At 46.9% G+C, this 18,842-nt stretch overlaps 2 protein-coding genes across 4 annotated transcripts in view; both read left to right on the forward strand.

The window, feature by feature from the left end:
- The window catches only part of GNAL (G protein subunit alpha L), a 205,473-nt gene that overhangs the window by 169,652 nt on the left and 16,979 nt on the right, over nt 1–18,842 (forward strand). For all 3 annotated transcript variants that reach the window (XM_055238629.2, XM_063641493.1, XM_063641487.1), the window contains 4 exons: nt 11,125–11,179; nt 13,259–13,332; nt 15,885–15,943; nt 17,270–17,390. In XM_055238629.2, coding sequence (XP_055094604.2) covers nt 11,125–11,179; nt 13,259–13,332; nt 15,885–15,943; nt 17,270–17,390 — 309 coding nt within the window. The remainder of the gene's footprint in view (nt 1–11,124; nt 11,180–13,258; nt 13,333–15,884; nt 15,944–17,269; nt 17,391–18,842) is intronic.
- Nucleotides 100–3,118, forward strand: CHMP1B (charged multivesicular body protein 1B). Its single transcript, XM_055238747.2, has one exon. It carries the CDS (start codon nt 270–272, stop codon nt 867–869), a length of 600 nt encoding a protein of 199 aa, XP_055094722.1. The 5' UTR covers nt 100–269; the 3' UTR covers nt 870–3,118.

Below are 18,842 nucleotides of genomic sequence, written 5' to 3' on the forward strand. Positions count from 1 at the left end.
ACCGCCGCAGCGCCGGAGCGTCCGGCCAGAATCCTCCTGCATGCGCGGCCCCTTGCGTCTTACGTCCTACAGGCCCCACCCCGGCGCCGTCCGTCCCGCAGGCCCCGCCTTTGGCGCTGGGCTCTGACGTCACCACCTGCGCCGCGCACAGTAGAAACAGGAAGTGGGACCAAAACAAAGGAGCGGCGGCCGGGAGCGGACTTACCTTGCCTTCTCTGTCTTCCGCGCACGTCTCAGCCGGGCCGCCGACCCAAAGGAGCCGTCCGACTATGTCTAACATGGAGAAACACTTGTTCAACCTGAAGTTCGCTGCCAAAGAACTGAGTAGGAGTGCCAAAAAATGCGATAAGGAGGAAAAGGCCGAAAAGGCCAAAATTAAAAAGGCCATTCAGAAGGGCAACATGGAAGTTGCGAGGATACACGCCGAAAATGCCATCCGCCAGAAGAACCAGGCGGTGAATTTCTTGAGAATGAGTGCGCGAGTTGATGCAGTGGCTGCCAGGGTCCAGACGGCGGTGACGATGGGCAAGGTGACCAAGTCGATGGCTGGTGTGGTTAAGTCGATGGATGCGACATTGAAGACCATGAATCTGGAGAAGATTTCTGCTTTGATGGACAAATTCGAGCACCAGTTTGAGACTCTGGACGTCCAGACGCAGCAAATGGAAGACACGATGAGCAGCACGACGACGCTCACCACTCCCCAGAACCAAGTGGATATGCTGCTCCAGGAAATGGCAGATGAGGCGGGCCTCGATCTCAACATGGAGCTGCCGCAGGGGCAGACCGGCTCCGTGGGCACGAGCGTGGCTTCGGCGGAGCAGGATGAACTTTCTCAGAGACTGGCCCGCCTTCGGGATCAAGTGTGACGGCAGAACCCGCTCTGAGGTTTCCTGGCCATAGCCACCCTTTGAAATGCTCTCTGTGTGTTAGAGAGATACTATACCCTAGAAACTCTGAACACGCCAGAATGCTGAAATGCCCTTCTACCTTTGGGTTTACAGCCCTCTCCAGATAAATTAAGAAATTCAGTATTTCTCCACTCTTAGCTGGATTCGAAAGTTCTGTATAGCTCGTAATGATGGTATTTTTATAGCAGCCTTTTAACAGAACTAGTTAATTTCGTGTATATGAATCGTTCTCGAAGATCTGGTCAAAACTGTATTCAGTTTTCTGCCCAGAATGATCAGATTGAAGGTGGTTGGTTTTTATTATTTAGTGTGATTGATAGTATCTAGAATGGCAGGTGGTGCATAAAAGTTAAAGAGAGGGGAAAGATTACTTATTTTGGTTATACAGTTATAAACACCATGCAGTGTATTCGGTGGACTGTGCTATTTCTGTTTATCCTTTGGGTTTTGGTTTTTGTTTTGTTTTTGCCTTCACAGTGAGACTGCAATTGATTGTTCTCATAACGTATATTATTAATAAATCTGGTCCTATAATTTATACTGAAATTACCTTAGGATATTTTTGCATAATACTCTCTTACTGCTTACATTCTATAATTTTTCATGTGATAATTGTCTGCGTAACTGGGAAAAATGCCGAATAACTTCCTTTATTATCTGGAAAAATTAAATGTTCATTTATATTTTCTACTTACTAAATTGAGTTTTTAAAAAGACTTAGAAAGTGTGACATTTGACAGTGTCTTTCAAACGAACTTCTCTAACAAGATTATAGTTATTTTCCTGTTTCAACGCTATTAGACGTCTTATAAATTATGCTAATTAGCACGGCAGTCATGTTACACACTCTTAACATTGCCAAAGAACTGTTGATTCGTTTGAGGAAATCCCTGGGACTGTGTGTGTGTAGGTTTTGTTTTGATTTTAACAACCAAAAATAGAAATAAAATTAGAACTGCATTTTAAGTTCTAATTTGCACTTATTAATTTGTCCAAAAGCAAGAACTCTTTGAAAACCTTGAAAATATAAGCTGGAATGTTTTACTTAGCCATGCAAGTCGTTTATGTATACATCCAGCCAGCTGGAAGTCTGAGAAGTAAAGAGGTAGGACTGGAAGGAAGGAGAAAGCTTGACTCTTTAAGGCTGGAGCCCGGCTGTGCTGCCTGCCGTCTTCTCAGGAATGGCAGTGTGTATTTTCTGGCTGAAAAGTAAAGCATGTAGCCACCACTTTCCCATAGCCTGGAAACATGGAGAAAAGCAACTTGCTTTTGCCTTGGCAAGTATACTAACCTAAGTTAATTCAAGTTTTTTTTAACTTACCCTTTCCTTCACTGGAAGATTTTTCCATAAGAGAATTCCATTGTTTCAGAAAATAATTATAGGGGCCCTTCCAAGTTCTTTGAAGGATTCATAACCAACTATTCACTATTATAACATGTTTCCCAGTGTAAATGAGTAAGGAAAAAAAAGTGTAACAGGTGCGTGCAAATGAGGAGTGGCCCTCATATTTAAGTTATTTTACATTTGACTGGACGTTGTTCAGAAGTGTGCTTTAAGGGACCCTTGTTGGTTGTCTGCCCAGCATCTCTCAAGAATATCCCTCTTAGAAGATCATGTCTCCTGTCCTCCACATGGTTGTGCAGGGCCATGTGTGAAGACAGCATGAGTCTTAACCTCTCTTTTAGTTTATTTTTGAGACAGACTCTCGTTCTGTTGCCCAGGGTGGAGTGCCGTGGCGCGATCTCAGCTCACTGCAACCTCCGCCTCCCGGGTTCAAGTGATTCTCCTGCCTCAGCCTCTCGAGTAGCTGGGATTACAGGTGCGCACCACCATGCCCAGCTAATTTTTTTGTATTTTTAGTAGAGACAGGGTTTCACTATGTTGGCCAGGCTGGTCTTGAACTCCTGACCTCAGGTGATCCGCCCACGTCAGCCTCCCAAAGTGCTGAGATTATAGGCTTGAGCCACTGCACCTGGCCTTAACCCCCTTTAGATTGGAAAAAATAATTACAACTTTAAAAATAGGTTAGTGTTGAACCCTTTGGTAAACTGAAGACCCTTTTATAATGCAAATATTCCCAACAAAATTAATATATTTTGTGAGATTAAACAATGCTTGTATATGCTTGAACTTTCTTAAAATATGTTCATGTCATACTATTATGAATGTACATTTTTATGAGTCATAAATATTATTTTCAAAAGCACTACAGGCCCATGAATTATTTCCTCACTTTTGCAGTTGATTAAATACTGAAATGTAAATCACAAGAATTTGTCAATTAAATCATTTTAAACTGCATGTTATTGGATGTGAGTGTGCATCCTGTTTTAAAAAATACTTAAGAAAAAAGAATTGCAGGGCACAGTGGCTCACGCCTGTAATCCCAGCACTTTGGGAGGCTGAGGTGGGCAGATCACCTGAGGTGAGGAGTTTGAGACTAGCCTGACCAACATGGAGAAACCCCGCCTCTACTAAAAATATGAAATTAGCTGGGCGTGGTGGTGCACACCTGTAATCTCAGCTACTCAGGAGGCCGAGGCAGGAGAATTGCTTGAACCTGGGAGGCGGAGGTTGAGGTGAGCCAAGATTGCGCCATTGCACTCTAGCCTGGGCAACAAGAATGAAACTCAGTCTCAAAAAAAGGAAAAAAAAATTCTGAGGTAGATTTTGTTCAGAAAGCATATTTTTCCAAATTCACCCTCAGTCTTACCACTTAAATTTTTGTTTGATTAGTATGGCTTTTTCTTGCGTATTTCTAGGGTCCCTGGCTTATTTTTGTTGTTGCTGTTTTGAGACGGAGTCTCACTCTGTCGCCCAGGCTGGAGTGCCACCACGATCTCGGCTCACTGCTGCCTCCACCTCCCAGGTTCTAGCGATCCTCCTGCCTCAGCCCCCTGAGTAGCTGGGACTACAGATGCACACCAACACACCTGGCTAATTTTTTGTTGTTGTTGTTGTTAGTGGAGTCGGGGTTTCACCGTGTTGGCCAGGCTTGTCTCAGACTCCCGACCCTCAAGTGATCCGCCTGCCTCGGTCTCCCAGAGTGCTGGGATTACAGGTGTGAGCCACCGCGCCCGGCCCCCTGGCTTCTTCACTGTAATTGTTTCTTCATGACTACAAGATTCTCTTTCACATTGAAACTTCCCCACACCAAAGATGTGTGTAATTTACAAAAGTATCCAACTGAAACACATCAGGGAACTAGTTAATCTTCCATTTAACTACTAGTTATATTTCTTCCTTTCATTTTTCCGCCTTCAAGTGCACAGTTTCTAACATGGATTTAGGATTGAAAGAAAAAAGGTAGACTGGATTAATACACAAAATGCTTTCCTCTACTTTTAGTTTATTTCAGTTCAGGAACCCAGATGATACTGTGTGTGCTGCTGGAGAATTTTCTTAGTAAAGCTGTTTCTTGCTGAAGGAATGCCAATGTATCTAGATGCCTTTTAAATACAGGCAGACCATGAGGCTTGGACACTGTGTGCCCGCCCTGCTGTCTTTGATTTGGAAAAGACTGCTGGGCCAGGCGCAGTGGCTCGCCTGTAATCCCAACATTTTGGGAGGCCGAGGCAGGCAGATCACCTGAGGTCGGGAGTTCAAGACCAGCCTGACCAACATGGAGAAACCCTGTCTCTACTAAAAATACAAAATTAGCTGGGCATGGTGGCACATGCCTGTAATCCCAGCTACTTGGGAGGCTGAGGCAGGAGAATTGCTTAAACCCGGGAGGTGAAGGTTGCAGTGAGCCGAGATTGCACCATTGCACTCCAGCCTGGGCAACAAGAGCGAAACTCCATCTCAGAAAAAAAAAAAAAGACTCCTGAAAATAAGCACCAGTCTGATAAGAGAACCTTATTAACTGAGCATAGTATCAGCATCTGCTGGCCAAGCACACTATAAAGCAGAAGGTAGGGACTTGCTCTGCAAAAACACAACATCCTATTGGCAATTCTGTAGCCAAAGTCCAAAGCTCAAGATCTTTATAGCAAAAAGCTACAAGCCAGTGGACACTAAGGAAACTGATGAACAGACCCGTTTTTGTTTTTGTGTTTAATCAACCGACTGGAATTAGCAAAATGCTATCTGGTTTACCTAGGTTTGTTTTTCTACATTAGATTGCAAATTCCATAGGGAGCCTGGGCCAGGCAGTGTCTGTCATAGTGTCAATCTCTGGGCCTGGTGTGGTGCCTCCCACAGTGGGCTCCTTGCACTGCATAGCAAACGTGTGCCTGGCCTGGCTGCTCACTCCTGATAGTGCCTCGAGCTTTCTGATGACAGCAGACAGGCAGGTAAAGCAGGCACCCTAAGCGCACAGAGTCCCAAGTATGGACACTCAAGAGCTGTGTCCTCTTCCTTCACAGCATTTGTCCACAATGAAATGTTTGCCTCCGTTCTTCAGGGTTTGTACATCCTCTCTCCCTGCTGAGAAATGCCAGGACAAACAATTCAGCAGTGTTTACTCAAAATGACAATACAGGTGGGGCATGATGGCTGACACCTGTAATCCCAACACTTTGGGAGGCCAAGGTGGGCAGATCACCTGAGGTCAGGAGTTCGAGACCAGCCTGGCCAACATGGTGAAACCCCGTCTCTACTAAAAATGCACAAAAATAATTAGCCAGGCATGATGGTGCACACCTGTAATCGCAGCTACTTCGAGCGGCTGAGACAGGAGAATCCCTTGAACCCAGGAGGCAGAAGTTGCTGTGAGCCATGATTGTGCCACTGCACTCCAGCCTGGGTGACAGAGTGAGACTGTCTCAAAAAAAAAATAATAATTTTTTTAATTTAAAAACATTTTAAATGACAATCCAGGGAAAGATTTAGTCCAAAACATGCAGGCCATGTGGGGCTTCTTTCTAGAGATGAGAACATGCTTCTGCCCTTAAATGATATTCAGTGCGGATAGGTAGATAAAACATACAAAGAAAAAGAAAAATGGACAAGGCGTACCCGGATGTTAAAAAAAAAAAAAAATCAAGAACACTTAAGATCAGGACTGTTGACACACTTTATGTTATTTTATACCTCAACCTTTAAAAAGGATTAAATCACAGTATAAGGCAGCATGCCATGCTCACCAAATTGTGAAACAGTAAGTGCCGGAAGAAAGGGATGTTGTGCTGTGTCATGGCAGTTAGAAGTGGCTTCCCAGAGCCAGCAGGGTTTAATCTCAGGTTTCAAAGGGGGAAAAAAAGCAGGAATGACACGGGATCTGAGAGGCCAAAAACTACAAGGAGTTTTGACTGGAGTGGAGGGTTCATGTGATGTTAAAAGAGACTGAAGGGGAGACTGGACAGATTGCAAAGGGCTGGAGGCCAGATTAAAAGTGTGGACTTTACCCTGTGGAAAGGAGGAAGCGCAGGAGTCATGAGAAATGATGGTTCAGGCAGAGATTAGAGCATAAAGCGAGGAAAGCCAAGAGGAACACGCTGTTGGATGATGAGTCACCATGAATCGCTGATCACCTGGGACATGCATGGTTCAGCTGCACATGCTGACACAGTGGGTGTGCCAGTGACGCCGATATGCTGCGAGTCTGGGAACCCCTTTTAAGGAGCAGGGATCTTAACTCTGGCTGTGCATTATAACTGCCTGGTACTTTGTCACCATATGAGTAATGTTTTTCTCCACCAGTATGAACTCCTGGGCTCCAGTGATCCTGCTGCCTCAGCCTCCTGAGTATCTGGGATCCATCTATATTTTTATATCTTGTAGATAAATATCATGAATCAAATTTCATTAACACTGGGAAAAGTTTTTTACTTGCCTTGACAGATTTCCAATTGCTATATGTTTTCACACCAAAAAAAATTTAAATACATGGAAATTTAGTTGGTACTTTTTTTCTCAGATCCAGTAGTTTAATTACAAAGGCATTTAACAGAATAGTTTTCATCTTTTCATGACTCTCCTTGTTCCTCTTCATGATCAATTCCATGGGCATAAGAATTCTTTGACGCCAACAACAGATGGGATATAAACAGTGCATTGTTATTTTTGCTAATATCAAACAGAAGGGGGATCTAAATGAAAATGAAAACATTTCTGCAAACATGAGTGTCCTCAGCTGTCACAGGAAATAATAAAAAGAACAAAGTAAATTTCTTTTTAACTACTTCCTTATAGTGTCTACAATGCAAGTGATTTTTTACAATGCTAATTTGGTACAGTTTTGCAACTCTGCATCTAATGTTGGAGTGAATAGTCTGCAAGGGATTTTTAGATCTGCTTAATTCTTCTGGTCAGCATGCAGTGGCATATTTAAGGAGGCAATGTTATAACCCTTTAAAATGTAATCATATGCAAAATTCTATGTATGATTTGGGAGACCCCTTTAAAATTCTCTCTACATGTGTAATCACAGAAGCCCCAGTTTGAAAAAGTACTTCTGCAACATGCTTGGAACTATGCCAGTTGAAACAAGGATCAAGGCAGAAGGCTGGCAGAAATCTACCACTCTATTATTTATTCCTTAGAAAGTCTTTCAAAGAATTGGGGGCATATTCACATTTTGGGGTGAATTTTCACATTTTATTTTCATTGCACAAACTTGAAATGCATGAACTCAGGATACCATTCAGCATCAGTAACAAATCAGAAGCAGCTCTTGGAAATGTTCAATGAGACTTCCCACGTCTCACTTAGATGTCTGAGAATCAGAGCTGGAAGGACTCTGAATATCCATTTTGGAGGTTGTCGACAGGGGAAGACCCACCAGCCTCATCGCTGTCAGCATCTCAAAATCACTGGTCTTTCATAGTGCACAGGAAGATGCACTCGCACGTTCTCTCATCACATCTCTCTAGCACTCCAGAGGCATTTTTTGGTTAACCATACTTCATTCTTTCTACTTAGACTAGTTATTATCATCTGAATACATTCACCCACCTACGTCCAACCTATGTGCATCCCATTTTAAATAGGTTACTTCCTAAACTCTAACTATAGCCACAGGCTTCATATTTAATTTTCAGTTCCTTCCAGCTCTTTTCATCAGAGCGAATTCATTTCTGTATCCCTTGCTCTGGACCCTGTCAAAAGTCGCGACCATTTCTGAATACAACTGTTGTAGCTCACATGGCCTGTGAGGGAAGCAGCCTTCTCACCCAGAAACCCGTCTGACTGTCCAGCCCCAGTTCAGAGCTCCCGTCCCACCCCGGCAGAAACTTCTCCTACCTTCTCATGGATTCCAAGGTCTTTTTGCTTCTTTGTTGCTGGATGGTCAGGAACTCAGTGTGTCCTTCCGCCACGCTCTTCACCCCACCACATTCCAGGCCAGCAACCACCATGCCAATACTGCATTGTACTTTCTAAACCAGGCCTCAGGCAATGGCAGGGAATTCCTGCCTCCAGGCTCCCAAGTGTCTCCAGCTCCCAGAGGGTCCCTTCCCTTTGTTCCTTCCCCTCTGGAGCCAGCTCCACACCCTTGGCCAACTCACCAACCTTCTGGTGCGCAGTAGCACCTCCCAGAGCTTGCAGCACCTATTCCAAAGACACCACTGGCTGATCAGGGTCCCTTGGGCCTCTCAATAGCCCTGTCACCTGGGCCATATCTCTGTGGAGCCAGGAGCAGTTGACATTCTTTTTTTTTTTTGAGACACAGTCTCACTCTATCACCCAGGCTGGAGTGCAGTGGCGTGATCTCGGCTCACTACAACCTCTGCCTCCTGGGTTCAAGCGATTCTCCTGCCTCAGCCTCTCAAGTAGCTGGGATTACAGGCACGCGTGCCACCACACCCGGCTAATTTTTGTATTTTTCGTAGAGACGGGGTTTCACAGTGTTGGCCAGGTTGGTCTCGAACTCCTGACCTAAGGCGATCCACCCACCTCCACCTCCCAAAGTGCTGGGATTAAAGGCGTGGGCCACTGCACCTGGCTGACATTCTTTAATGACTGCACACCAGACAATGCAGTCACAGACACCACTCCCATAGCCTGTTTCCCTTGGCTTCCAGGGAAATGACTCATTCATGACAGTTGAGGTCACACTTGCCCCCACTGCTTCCTATCCCTATGAAAGGCCATCCCAAACACCAGCAGATCCACTCCTGCCCCTTTGTGTATTCTGCTTCTGGGTTACTTGCCCTGGGGGTGCCAAACTCAAGTTCATGTGTGAAGGCTGCCAAAATGTCATCCCATGGCCATGCCTCAGTTTTGGCCACTAGGGACTGTCTCTAGCTTTCCAAAAGGAAGGAGTTAAGATGTCCAAGGAAATTATGTAGTCTTACTGTCTTTGGCCAAGTGGTTCCTAAAATGGACCCCTTTTGACCTCTGTAGGGAAGGAAAAAGAACTTCCCTCTTTCCCATTAGGTTCTGTAGCTGAGTGAACTAACAAAGACAGATTAACAGGAGGAAAGCATACACATTTTGTTTAATATTTTTACATGCACACGGGAACTTTCATAAGAAAAATGAAGACCCAAAGAAGCCGTTAGGACTGAGAGCTAATATACCCTTTTAACAAAAGATGATAAATTTATGGAGAAGTGACAAAGGAGAAAGTTTCGTTTCTAGGGTCAGTCATTGTGGGGCAGTGACTAATGAAAGACAGGGGTTATTTTGGTGGGTTTGTACAGATCAGTTTTGGGGTGGACTCCCAGCCCCTGGTGATAAGAACATTCTCCTCTTCCTGGTACAGAGCGGGCACGCTTCTTAGGGAAGATTTCATGACCTGCTTTTTGGGACAGAGCGGGAGGTCAGCCAGCCAGCCTTGCATCTGAGGCTTCTCAAGTGCCTTCAGCTGCAATTAGTCAACATGCCGAAGGGCTCGTTTTGGGGTGGCGTTTTGTGTTCTGAACCCTTTCGTCTCCCTTTTGCCCACACTGAGGTTCACAGGCGCCTGCAGAGGAGCTGGTGCGGGAGGATGGGGAGATGGGGAGGCAACATCCCCTCATCTGCATGAAATGCTCATGGGAACATGTCTGCTGCCTCTACCTACCCAGGGACAGAACCAGCCAACTGGCATGGCAGCAAAGAGCCAGCGCAGCCTCCAGGCCGTCCATCCTCTCTCCTCAGTACTGGGGCCTCCCGTCAATGCCAGCGCCAACAGAGAGCTTGGGCCTCCCTGACCCCTCCCTCCTGCTGGCTCTCCTTCTTCCTTCTAGAGCCGCTGCTGCCCCTGTGTCTCCAGAATTGTCTCCTGCTCGCCAGTTAACCCATTCCCAGCGCTTGTTGGTCCCCGAGGGGCTCAGCCTCTCAGCCCTCAATGGCCACCTGTCCCAGCCGCAGAAGGAGAAGGGGACAGAGGACACTGGTTCATTCCACCATATTTACTGGAGCCAGGCCTGCACTAGGTGCTAGGGACTCCCAGGTGGTCAAGACAGAGACCTGCCCTGAGGGCCTAACATGGTAGTGGAGAAGATAAATAACAGATCAACCAAGACTCAGTGGGAAACGTGCAGCCTGGATAGATGCCTTGGTAAAGCCAGGCTGGCACAGAGAGGGCAGGGGAGGCCTGTGCAGGGGCTGTAGTCACTCAGGAGAGGGAGTTCAGTGGCCTCCCAGTGGAAGAGCTGGAGAAATGGCCCAGAAGGGTCATCACCTGAGAGCGGCGCACAGCCTTCCTAGGCTCCCATCCTGCCTTGTGTGGGACACAGCGGGCGCCAGGCAGACCTGACACCAACAGGCGTCGCCAGGTTTGCCAGCACACACACATATGCACACTCACATTCTCGCTCTCGCACACTTTCCGCACGTACTCACACTCACCCTTACACACTTACGCATTTACTCTCGCACACCACCTACTTGCTCTCCACACTCAGTCGCTCTTACACATATTCACACAGTCACACACACACACACAAACAACATCTGGATTTGATTAGGAAACTAAAGGGACATCTGTCGCCTTCCATGTTTTGTTTACATTGCAACACATTCTTGTACTCGCTTAGCCTTGGAAGGGAGGCTCCATGCTCTATCCCAGTTTCTGAGTAGCCCCCACCCCTAGCTCTATGGCAGTGGAGAAGAGAGGGGAGGGGAGGCAACATTAAAAAAAAAAAAAGCAGTTCTCCGTCCCTGGGTCAAGAATGTTGCATTATCTAGACAGATACAAATTCAGGAAACAAAGTAATAACTCACTTCAGCTTCTTGGCCTGCTCCATCCTTGCTGTACTTGGGTGATGTCCCATTAATTTCCCCCCAACCCCAGGGGAAAGTGGGCAGAGAACAGGCCTCAACCCTTGCTGGCTTTCTTTGCAGCTTCCTGGAAAGAATCGACAGCGTCAGCTTGGTTGACTACACACCCACAGACCAGGTATGTGGAATTAGGGTCCCCCACCACACACCAGAAACTTTGAGATTCATTTCCAATATGATTTAATGATTATTTCAGAATGAATTAAGGAAAAATCCTTAAGATACCTACTTTGTGCAAATCGTTTGTACTGCCCTGTGTGTGTGCGTGGATTGGTCATCAAACCTTGTGCCTTGCTCGCCTGACTCTAGCACTTAGTGGTTATCAAAATTGCCAGCATGCAAATGAGTTTATCTGCAGATAAGGAATATGCCGTTCCTTTTCCTCCTGGAGCTGTCCTCAGGAAAGCGAAGTCTTTACTTCCTGGCTTCATAAACTACGCCCATTCTGTTTGTGGCCCCGGGCCTGGGGGGTCCCATATCACAGCGAACTTTCCAGGTGTGACCCAGAGCATCCCCTTTGGGTTGAGTCAAAAAAAAGCACCCCACCTTTTTTTTTTTTTTTTTTTTCGAAATGGAGTCTTGCTGTGTCGCCCAGACTGGAGTGCTATGGTGCAATCTCTGCTCACTGCAACCTCCACCTCCCAAGTTCAAGCGATTCTCCTGCCTCAGCCTCCCAAGTAGCTGGGATTACAGGTGCCTGCCACCTCGCCCAGCTAATTTTTGTATTTTTAGTGGAGACAGGGTTTTGCCATGGTGGCCAGACTGGTCTCAAACTCCTGACCTCAAGTGAGCCACCTGCCTTGGCCTCCCAAAGTGCTGGGATTACAGGAGTGAGCCACCGCGCCCGGCCCACTCCACCAATTTTTAAATAGCAGAGAGGGAATCTTTGTGCCCCTTCGACCCTCGGGCAGCTGCAGAGACTTGAAGAGCCCCCGATTGCTCAATTCAGGAGCCTTCAGGTGCTTCTAGAGCCAGTGAACCCCAAGGAAGTTAGAGGGATCTCTCTGTTCAAACCACACTCTCCAAACTTCCCCCAGAGTCTGCATTCCCTGCAAGGCCTTGGCCGTGGGTCCCCAAGGTGGGAGGTCTGAGGCCTGAGCTTCTCTCTCTCCCATGAAGTTTATCCTCTCTAAGGCTGATCCTGAGAGTTTGAAACTATCTGACAGAGCAATGGAGGCTTCCTCGTCTTGAGTCAGTCCCTCAACTAACTTACCTGTCCTAAACAGCTCTCATTATACTAAAATGGGAGGACCATCTCCCATGTTCCAGAATTATTATAGAATGGCTGCTTCCTTAAAATCACATGGATTTGGTGGTCAGAAAAACAAAAAAAACCCTGACATCTCCCAAATGTGCCAGGGATGCCAGCTTTGTGAGGCTGCCTGGCTTTCTCGTCTCCTTGGGGTACCGCATCTTTTATCTTGGAGGAAACAGAAATGTGCAGGGAAGAGAGAATAAATGAAATCAACTAGCATCCAGTTCATAAGGCTGAAGACTTATGAGTGCAGAGTTACACTTCCTTTGTTTTCTCACCCAAGCCACCGTGAGTTTCACCCAAGCCAACAGAGCACCGGCAGGGATGTCCCTCTGGAATGCTGATGCCCTGACTGTGGTTGTCAGGTATATATTAGTAAGATTCTTGCAGACATGATTTTAAGTCTTAAAAGCACATTTATCAGGTCTCTTGGGGCCAAACCAACACATTAACTGTGGCTTTCTCTGGAGGATAAAACAGAGAACATTCGTCTGAGTTCTTTTTTTTTTTTTTGAGATGGAGTCTCGCTCGTTACCCAGGCTGGAATGCAATGGTGCGATCTCAGCTCCCTGCAACCTCTGCCTCCTGGGTTCAAGCAATTCTCCTGCCTCAGCTTCCCAAGTAGCTGGGATTACAGCTGCCTGTGACCACACCTGGCTAATTTTTTTTTTTGTATTTTTAGTAGAGATAGGGTTTCACCATGTTGGCCAGGCTGGTCTCAACTCCTGACCTCAGGTGATCTGCCCACCTCAGCCTCCCAAAGTGTTGGGATTACAGGCGTGAGTCACCATGCTCGGCCAATGTTGGTTCTTAATTATTGTTGTTTCCTTTACAGTGGAACAAATTATTTGAAAAATATTGATGATGTGTAGTTATACCCGGGCTTTACTTTGAAGAAGAACAGTAATGTAACTCAGCTTGCTTCCCTCTTCTTGTTCCCAGGACCTCCTCAGATGCAGAGTTCTGACATCTGGGATTTTTGAGACACGATTCCAAGTGGACAAAGTAAACTTCCAGTGAGTATGTTGTTCAGAGCTGCGTGGCCCAGGGCCACATGATGTCCCAGAGCCAAAGGGCTGTGAGGTTTAAGGGGGCTTCATTCCTGAATGTGCATGGCTGCCCTTTCAGGTAAGGGAAGCTGGGGTGAAATTTGAACTCTAGCAAGAGTTGAAGTGTTGATTTTACTGCCTACTTGAAAGTAGAAATGAGGACACCTGAAAGGAAGGCAGCGTTTGCATCTGAGTTGTAGATTTGATTGGCTCTTTTTTTTAGATCAGGAGACTCATGAAATTTTGATCTTTCAGATGCATAGTCACAGTTTGAGAACTGGAATGAGCAGTCTATGTGTGTCTCCAGCCCATCTCTTGGGTTGCCCAACTGCAAACTCAGCCAAATGAGCTTACTTTCTTCATTTTTCTCCCTCATGATAAGACGTTAATTCTCCCTCCACAAAGCTCTTTTCCATCCCCATAGCTATCACCCTAGTCCTGCTCCATCACTTCCCCTGCCCCTAGACTCTCTCGGCAGAGCCCTGGCTGATCTCCTGTCCCCTGGCTTACCCATTTCAGTCACCCTTCTCAGTGCCACGAAATGAATCTTCCCACAGCACGGCCTGGATCGTGCTGTTCCTCTGCTGAGAAAGGTTCGGGGCTCACTACTGCCTGTGCACCCTATGACCCAAGCCCTCTACCTGTGACCAGCCCCATCCCAGGCCTGCTTTGTCACCTGCCACCTGCCTCACCAGGCTGGGCTGTTGTCAGGACCCTTCTAGTTCTCCCAGCTTTTCCTGCCGCAGTGCTTCTGTTCATCTTGTCCTCTGAGCCTCAGTTGCCACCTGTGCTAAGCAAACCGCACAGATCTATCAAAGCTTCCTTCAGGCCAGGCATAGTGGTTCACGCCTGTAATCTCAGCACTTTGGGAGGCAAAGGCAGTAGGATTGCTTGAGACCACGTGTTCAAGACCAGCCTGGGCAACATAGCAAGACCCTGTCTCTACCAAAAAAAAAAAATTAGCCAAGCTTGATGGCATACACCTGTGGTCCTAGCTACTCAGGAGGCTGAGGTGGATCTCTTAAGCCCAGGAATTCAAGGCTGCAATGGGTCATGATTAGGCCATTTCACTCCAGCCTGGGTGACAGAGTAAGACCCTGTCTCTAAAAAAAAAAAAAAGCATCCAAGCATCCCTCAAATCTCAGCCCATGGTGACCCCTTAGAATTCCCATTGCATCTACTATGCAGCCATTGATGGTGTATACTGCCCTTTACCTTGCCCAGTCACCCTCAGCATGTCTGACTTGACTCTAAGGGACCTCAAGGGTGAGGTCCCTTAAAGCAAGAGTCTCATGATCTTCAGTGTGTTCTGAGACTCCTGCAGTTCCCAGCGCTCTCCCCAGTGCACAGGTGACAGGCACCCACTTCCAGATTTCCCAAGAACCCTTCACATGACCACTGTCAGGCTGGATAAAAGCCAGCTACGTCTCTCTGCTGTGAGGCGCACAGTGCAGTATGGAGTTGGCATGACTTGTGGTTTTGCCTACATCATAACCAAGTCCCTGGCATAGTGGAATTACTAACAATGAAGCTGTATCTCACATTTGTGATTTTGTTTGAAAGGATTCTGCTCATCAGCTCATCCATTTTCATCAAGTACCTCAGCGTGCCCCACGTGTGCTAATGCAAAGCGTATGGGTTAAATTCTAATAGGATCAGCAACAGACCTGCCCAGGACAAAAAAATCTAGCCTGTGTGGTCCTAAGTCACATGCACTACGTTTAGGGAGGGGAGAAATCTCAGAGCCAGGGAAGCCTGCGAAGGTTGGAAAGATCCAGCAGAATCTGGGTAGGTAGAGAAACTCTCCCAGGGAGAACTGGCTTAGGCCACAGGGTGTGCTGAGCAGGGGCTGTGAGAAGAGGGGCCTGGGCCTGGCCTGATGAAGTGCAGGGTGCCCCTGAGAAACTGAGAGAACTGGCTGAGGTCGCCTTGGCTGGGCAAGACCAGGAAGCAGCTTGGGCTGGGCGGAGCAGCCTGCACTGAATCCAGGCGTGATCAAGACCCAGTGCAGGTCACCAGGCGGAGGTGGCTAGAGATAAGATGCATGTAGTGTAGACAGATCAGCAAGGAGCCTTTCTCAATTCTCCAGGAGAGGGAAGACACAGTGTCCTGAGAGCTGGAACAAATAATAGGAAGGATCTGCCCTGGGCAGTGACTTAGCTTGTACTCAGAGAGGCCTGAGTGTCTAAGCAAGTGACCTCTAGCATTACTGAGCTAGTAACCACTGGATTTATTAAGGACCTGCTGTGGGACCTCAGACACTGCCGGCTGCTGTCTGCTTGATCTCTCACCCCTGTAGCCCCACTGTGGGGTGACAGGAGGGACTGCGGCTGAGAGAGGTGGAGCCACTTGTAGTCCAGGATCACACAGGGAGTGATGGTGCAGGCCAGTGACCCGAGCTTGACTCAAGATGCATGTTTGAACGCTGGAACCTGCTGATAGCAAAAGAGGAAAGCAAGCACGTGTGCCATTGTCCCCTGCTTCCCCCAAATAATTGTGTCCCTCTTGCTCTTCCACAGCATGTTTGATGTTGGTGGCCAGAGGGATGAGAGGAGAAAATGGATCCAGTGCTTTAACGGTGATTTTTTTTATGCTCTCTCAAGAAAATGGGAGTGAATTCTAACACTCAGCACTGCTGTGCTTAACTATTTTTGAATTAGATAATCTCCAACTAGTATGTAAAGTATAGCATTTATAGATTATGATGCTCCTTCCTTAGATACTAATCTCATTAAAAAAAGCATTTAAGGGCCTAGCACGGTGGCTCATGCCCGTAATCCCAGCACCTTGGGAGGCCAAGGAGGACGGATAACCTGAAGTCAGGAGTTCAAGACCAGCCTGGCCAACATGGCGAAACTGGGGCTCTATTAAAAATACAAAAATTAGGCCGGGCGCGGTGGCTCACGCCTTTAATCCCAGCACTTTGGGAGGCCGAGGCAGGCAGATCACGAGGTCAGGAGATCGAGACCATCTTGGCTAACACGGTGAAACCTCGTCTCTACTAAAACTACAAAAAATTAGCCAGGTGCAGTGGTGGGCGCCTGTAGTCCCAGCTACTCGGGAGGCCGAGGCAGGAGAATGGCGTGAACCCGGGAGGCGGAGCTTGCAGTGAGCTGAGATCGCACCACTGCAGCAGTCCGGTGTGGGCGAAAGAGCGAGACTCTGTCAAAAAAAAAAAAAAAAAACAAATACAAAAATTAGCCAGGTGTGGTGGCTCATGCCTGTAGTCCCAGCACTTTTGGAGGCCGGGGCGGGTGGATCACCTGAGGTCAGGAGTTCAAGACCAGCCTGACCAACATGGTGAAACCCCGTCTCTACTAAAAATACGAAAATTAGCCGGGTGTTATGGCACATGCCTGTAATCCCAGCTATTCGGGAGGCTGAGGCAGGAGAATCACCTGAACCTGGGAGGCGGAGGTTACAGTGAGCCAAGATTGCGCCATTGCACTCCAGCCTGGGCAACAAGAGTGAAACTCTGTCTCGGAAAAATATACAAAAATACAAAAATTAGCCAGGCGCGGTGATACATGCCTGTAATCCTAGCTACTAGGGAGGCTGAGGCAGGAGAATCACTTGAACCTGGGAGGCAGAAGTTGCAGTGAGCCAAGATCATGCCATTGCACTCCAGCCTGGGAGACAAGAGTGAAACTCCATCTCAAAAAAAAAAAAAAAGCATTTAAGCATCCCAAATTTACATGTGTCATTTGGGGTGGGCTCTTCATCAAGTGCGTTACTGAAGCAACCAGTGGTGTGTGCGGCGCACTTGTAGGCTGTTCTGTGCCTGAATAGTCCTATCACTGAATGAATGTTTTTGTGGAACTGAGTAGCTGCTGGGTGTGTACTTTCTTGTAACTCCACAGCGAGGGTGTCTAACTGAGGTGCTTTCCTTTTTCTCCCCACCAAGATGTCACGGCTATCATTTACGTTGCAGCCTGCAGTAGCTACAACATGGTGATTCGAGAAGATAACAACACCAACAGGCTGAGAGAGTCCCTCGATCTTTTTGAAAGCATCTGGAACAACAGGTGACAAAAATAGCACATTCAGTCTCACCATTGGATTGCAAATTCTTTTGTTAAAAATAGCTCAGGCCAGGTGTTGTGGCTCACACCTGTAATCTCAACACTGGGAGGCCAAGGCAGATGTGTCACTTGAGCTTAGCAGTTGAAGACTAGCCTGGGCAACGTGGAGAAACCCTGTCTCTACAAAAAATACAAAAATTAGCCAGGCGTGGTGGTGCACACCTGCCCAGTGACTCAGGAGCTTGAGGTAAGAGGATCGCTTGAGCCCAGGAGGTGAGGGTTGCAATGAGCTGAGATCACACTACTGCACTCCTGCCTGGGCAACAGAGCAAGACCTTGTCTCAAAACATAAACACACACCTACACCCACACCCACACCCACACACACTCTTTACTGATAAATCCAGAACCGTACGAAATATCTCTTTTAGTTCATCTATTGTATAGACATACTTAAAATGTGGAATATTCTTTTTTTATTATTTTATTTTATTTTGAGATAGAGTCTCACTCTGTCGCCCAGGCTGGAGTGCAGTGGTGCCATCTCGGCCCACTGCAAGCTTCACCTCCCGGGTTCATGCCATTCTCCTTCCTCAGCCTCCCGAGTAGCTGGGACTACAGGCGCCCGCCACCACACCCAGCTAATATTTTGTATTTTTAGTAGAGACCAGGTTTCACCGTGTTAGCCAGGATGGTCTTGATCTCCTGACCTCGTGATCCGCCCACCTTGGCCTCCCAAAGTGCTGGGATTACAGGCGTGAGCCACCGCACCCGGCCAATGTGGAGTATTCTTTGATGAAGTTCTGATAGTTCTTTGTCAAGAAAATTTAAGTCTCTGTTTTGAAAGCCTAAGATTACATTCAGCCTTCCATATCTTCAGGTTCCACATCTGCGGATTCAACCAACCACAGATTGAAAATATTCAAAAATAAATTTAAGATAGCAGTACAACAACAAAAAATAATACAAGATTACAGTGGCATACGCCTATAATCCCAGCACTTTGGGAGGCTGAGACGGGGGAATTGCTTGAGCTCAGGAATTGGAGACCAGTCTGGGAAACATGTTGAAACCCCGTCTCTAAAAAAAATACAAAAATTAGTCAGGCGTGGTGGGGCGCGCTTGTAGTCCCAGCTACTTGGGAAGCTGAGGCAGGAGGATCACTTGAGCCCAGGAGGCGGAGGTTACAGTGAGCTGAGATTGCATCACTGCACATCAGTCTGGGCGACAGAGGGAGACTCTGTCTCAAAAAACTTAATTAATTAAAATAAAAAATTGAGCAAATAAAAAAATTAGACTAAAAATAATAATACAAATAAACAATACAGTATAACAAGTACTTACCTAGCTTTTACATTGTGTTAGGTATTATAGGTAATTGGAGATGATTTAAGCATACAGGAGGATGTGCATGGTTTATATGCAAATACTACACCATTTCATATAAGGGAGCCT

Source organism: Symphalangus syndactylus, chromosome 1 (assembly GCF_028878055.3).
Source record: "Symphalangus syndactylus isolate Jambi chromosome 1, NHGRI_mSymSyn1-v2.1_pri, whole genome shotgun sequence".
Classification (NCBI taxonomy): Eukaryota; Metazoa; Chordata; class Mammalia; order Primates; family Hylobatidae; genus Symphalangus; species Symphalangus syndactylus.

What these genes read in the sequence shown, in the direction of transcription:
- CHMP1B (XM_055238747.2), top strand. Translation starts at nt 270, where the DNA reads ATGTCTAACATGGAGAAACACTTGTTCAACCTGAAGTTCGCTGCCAAA.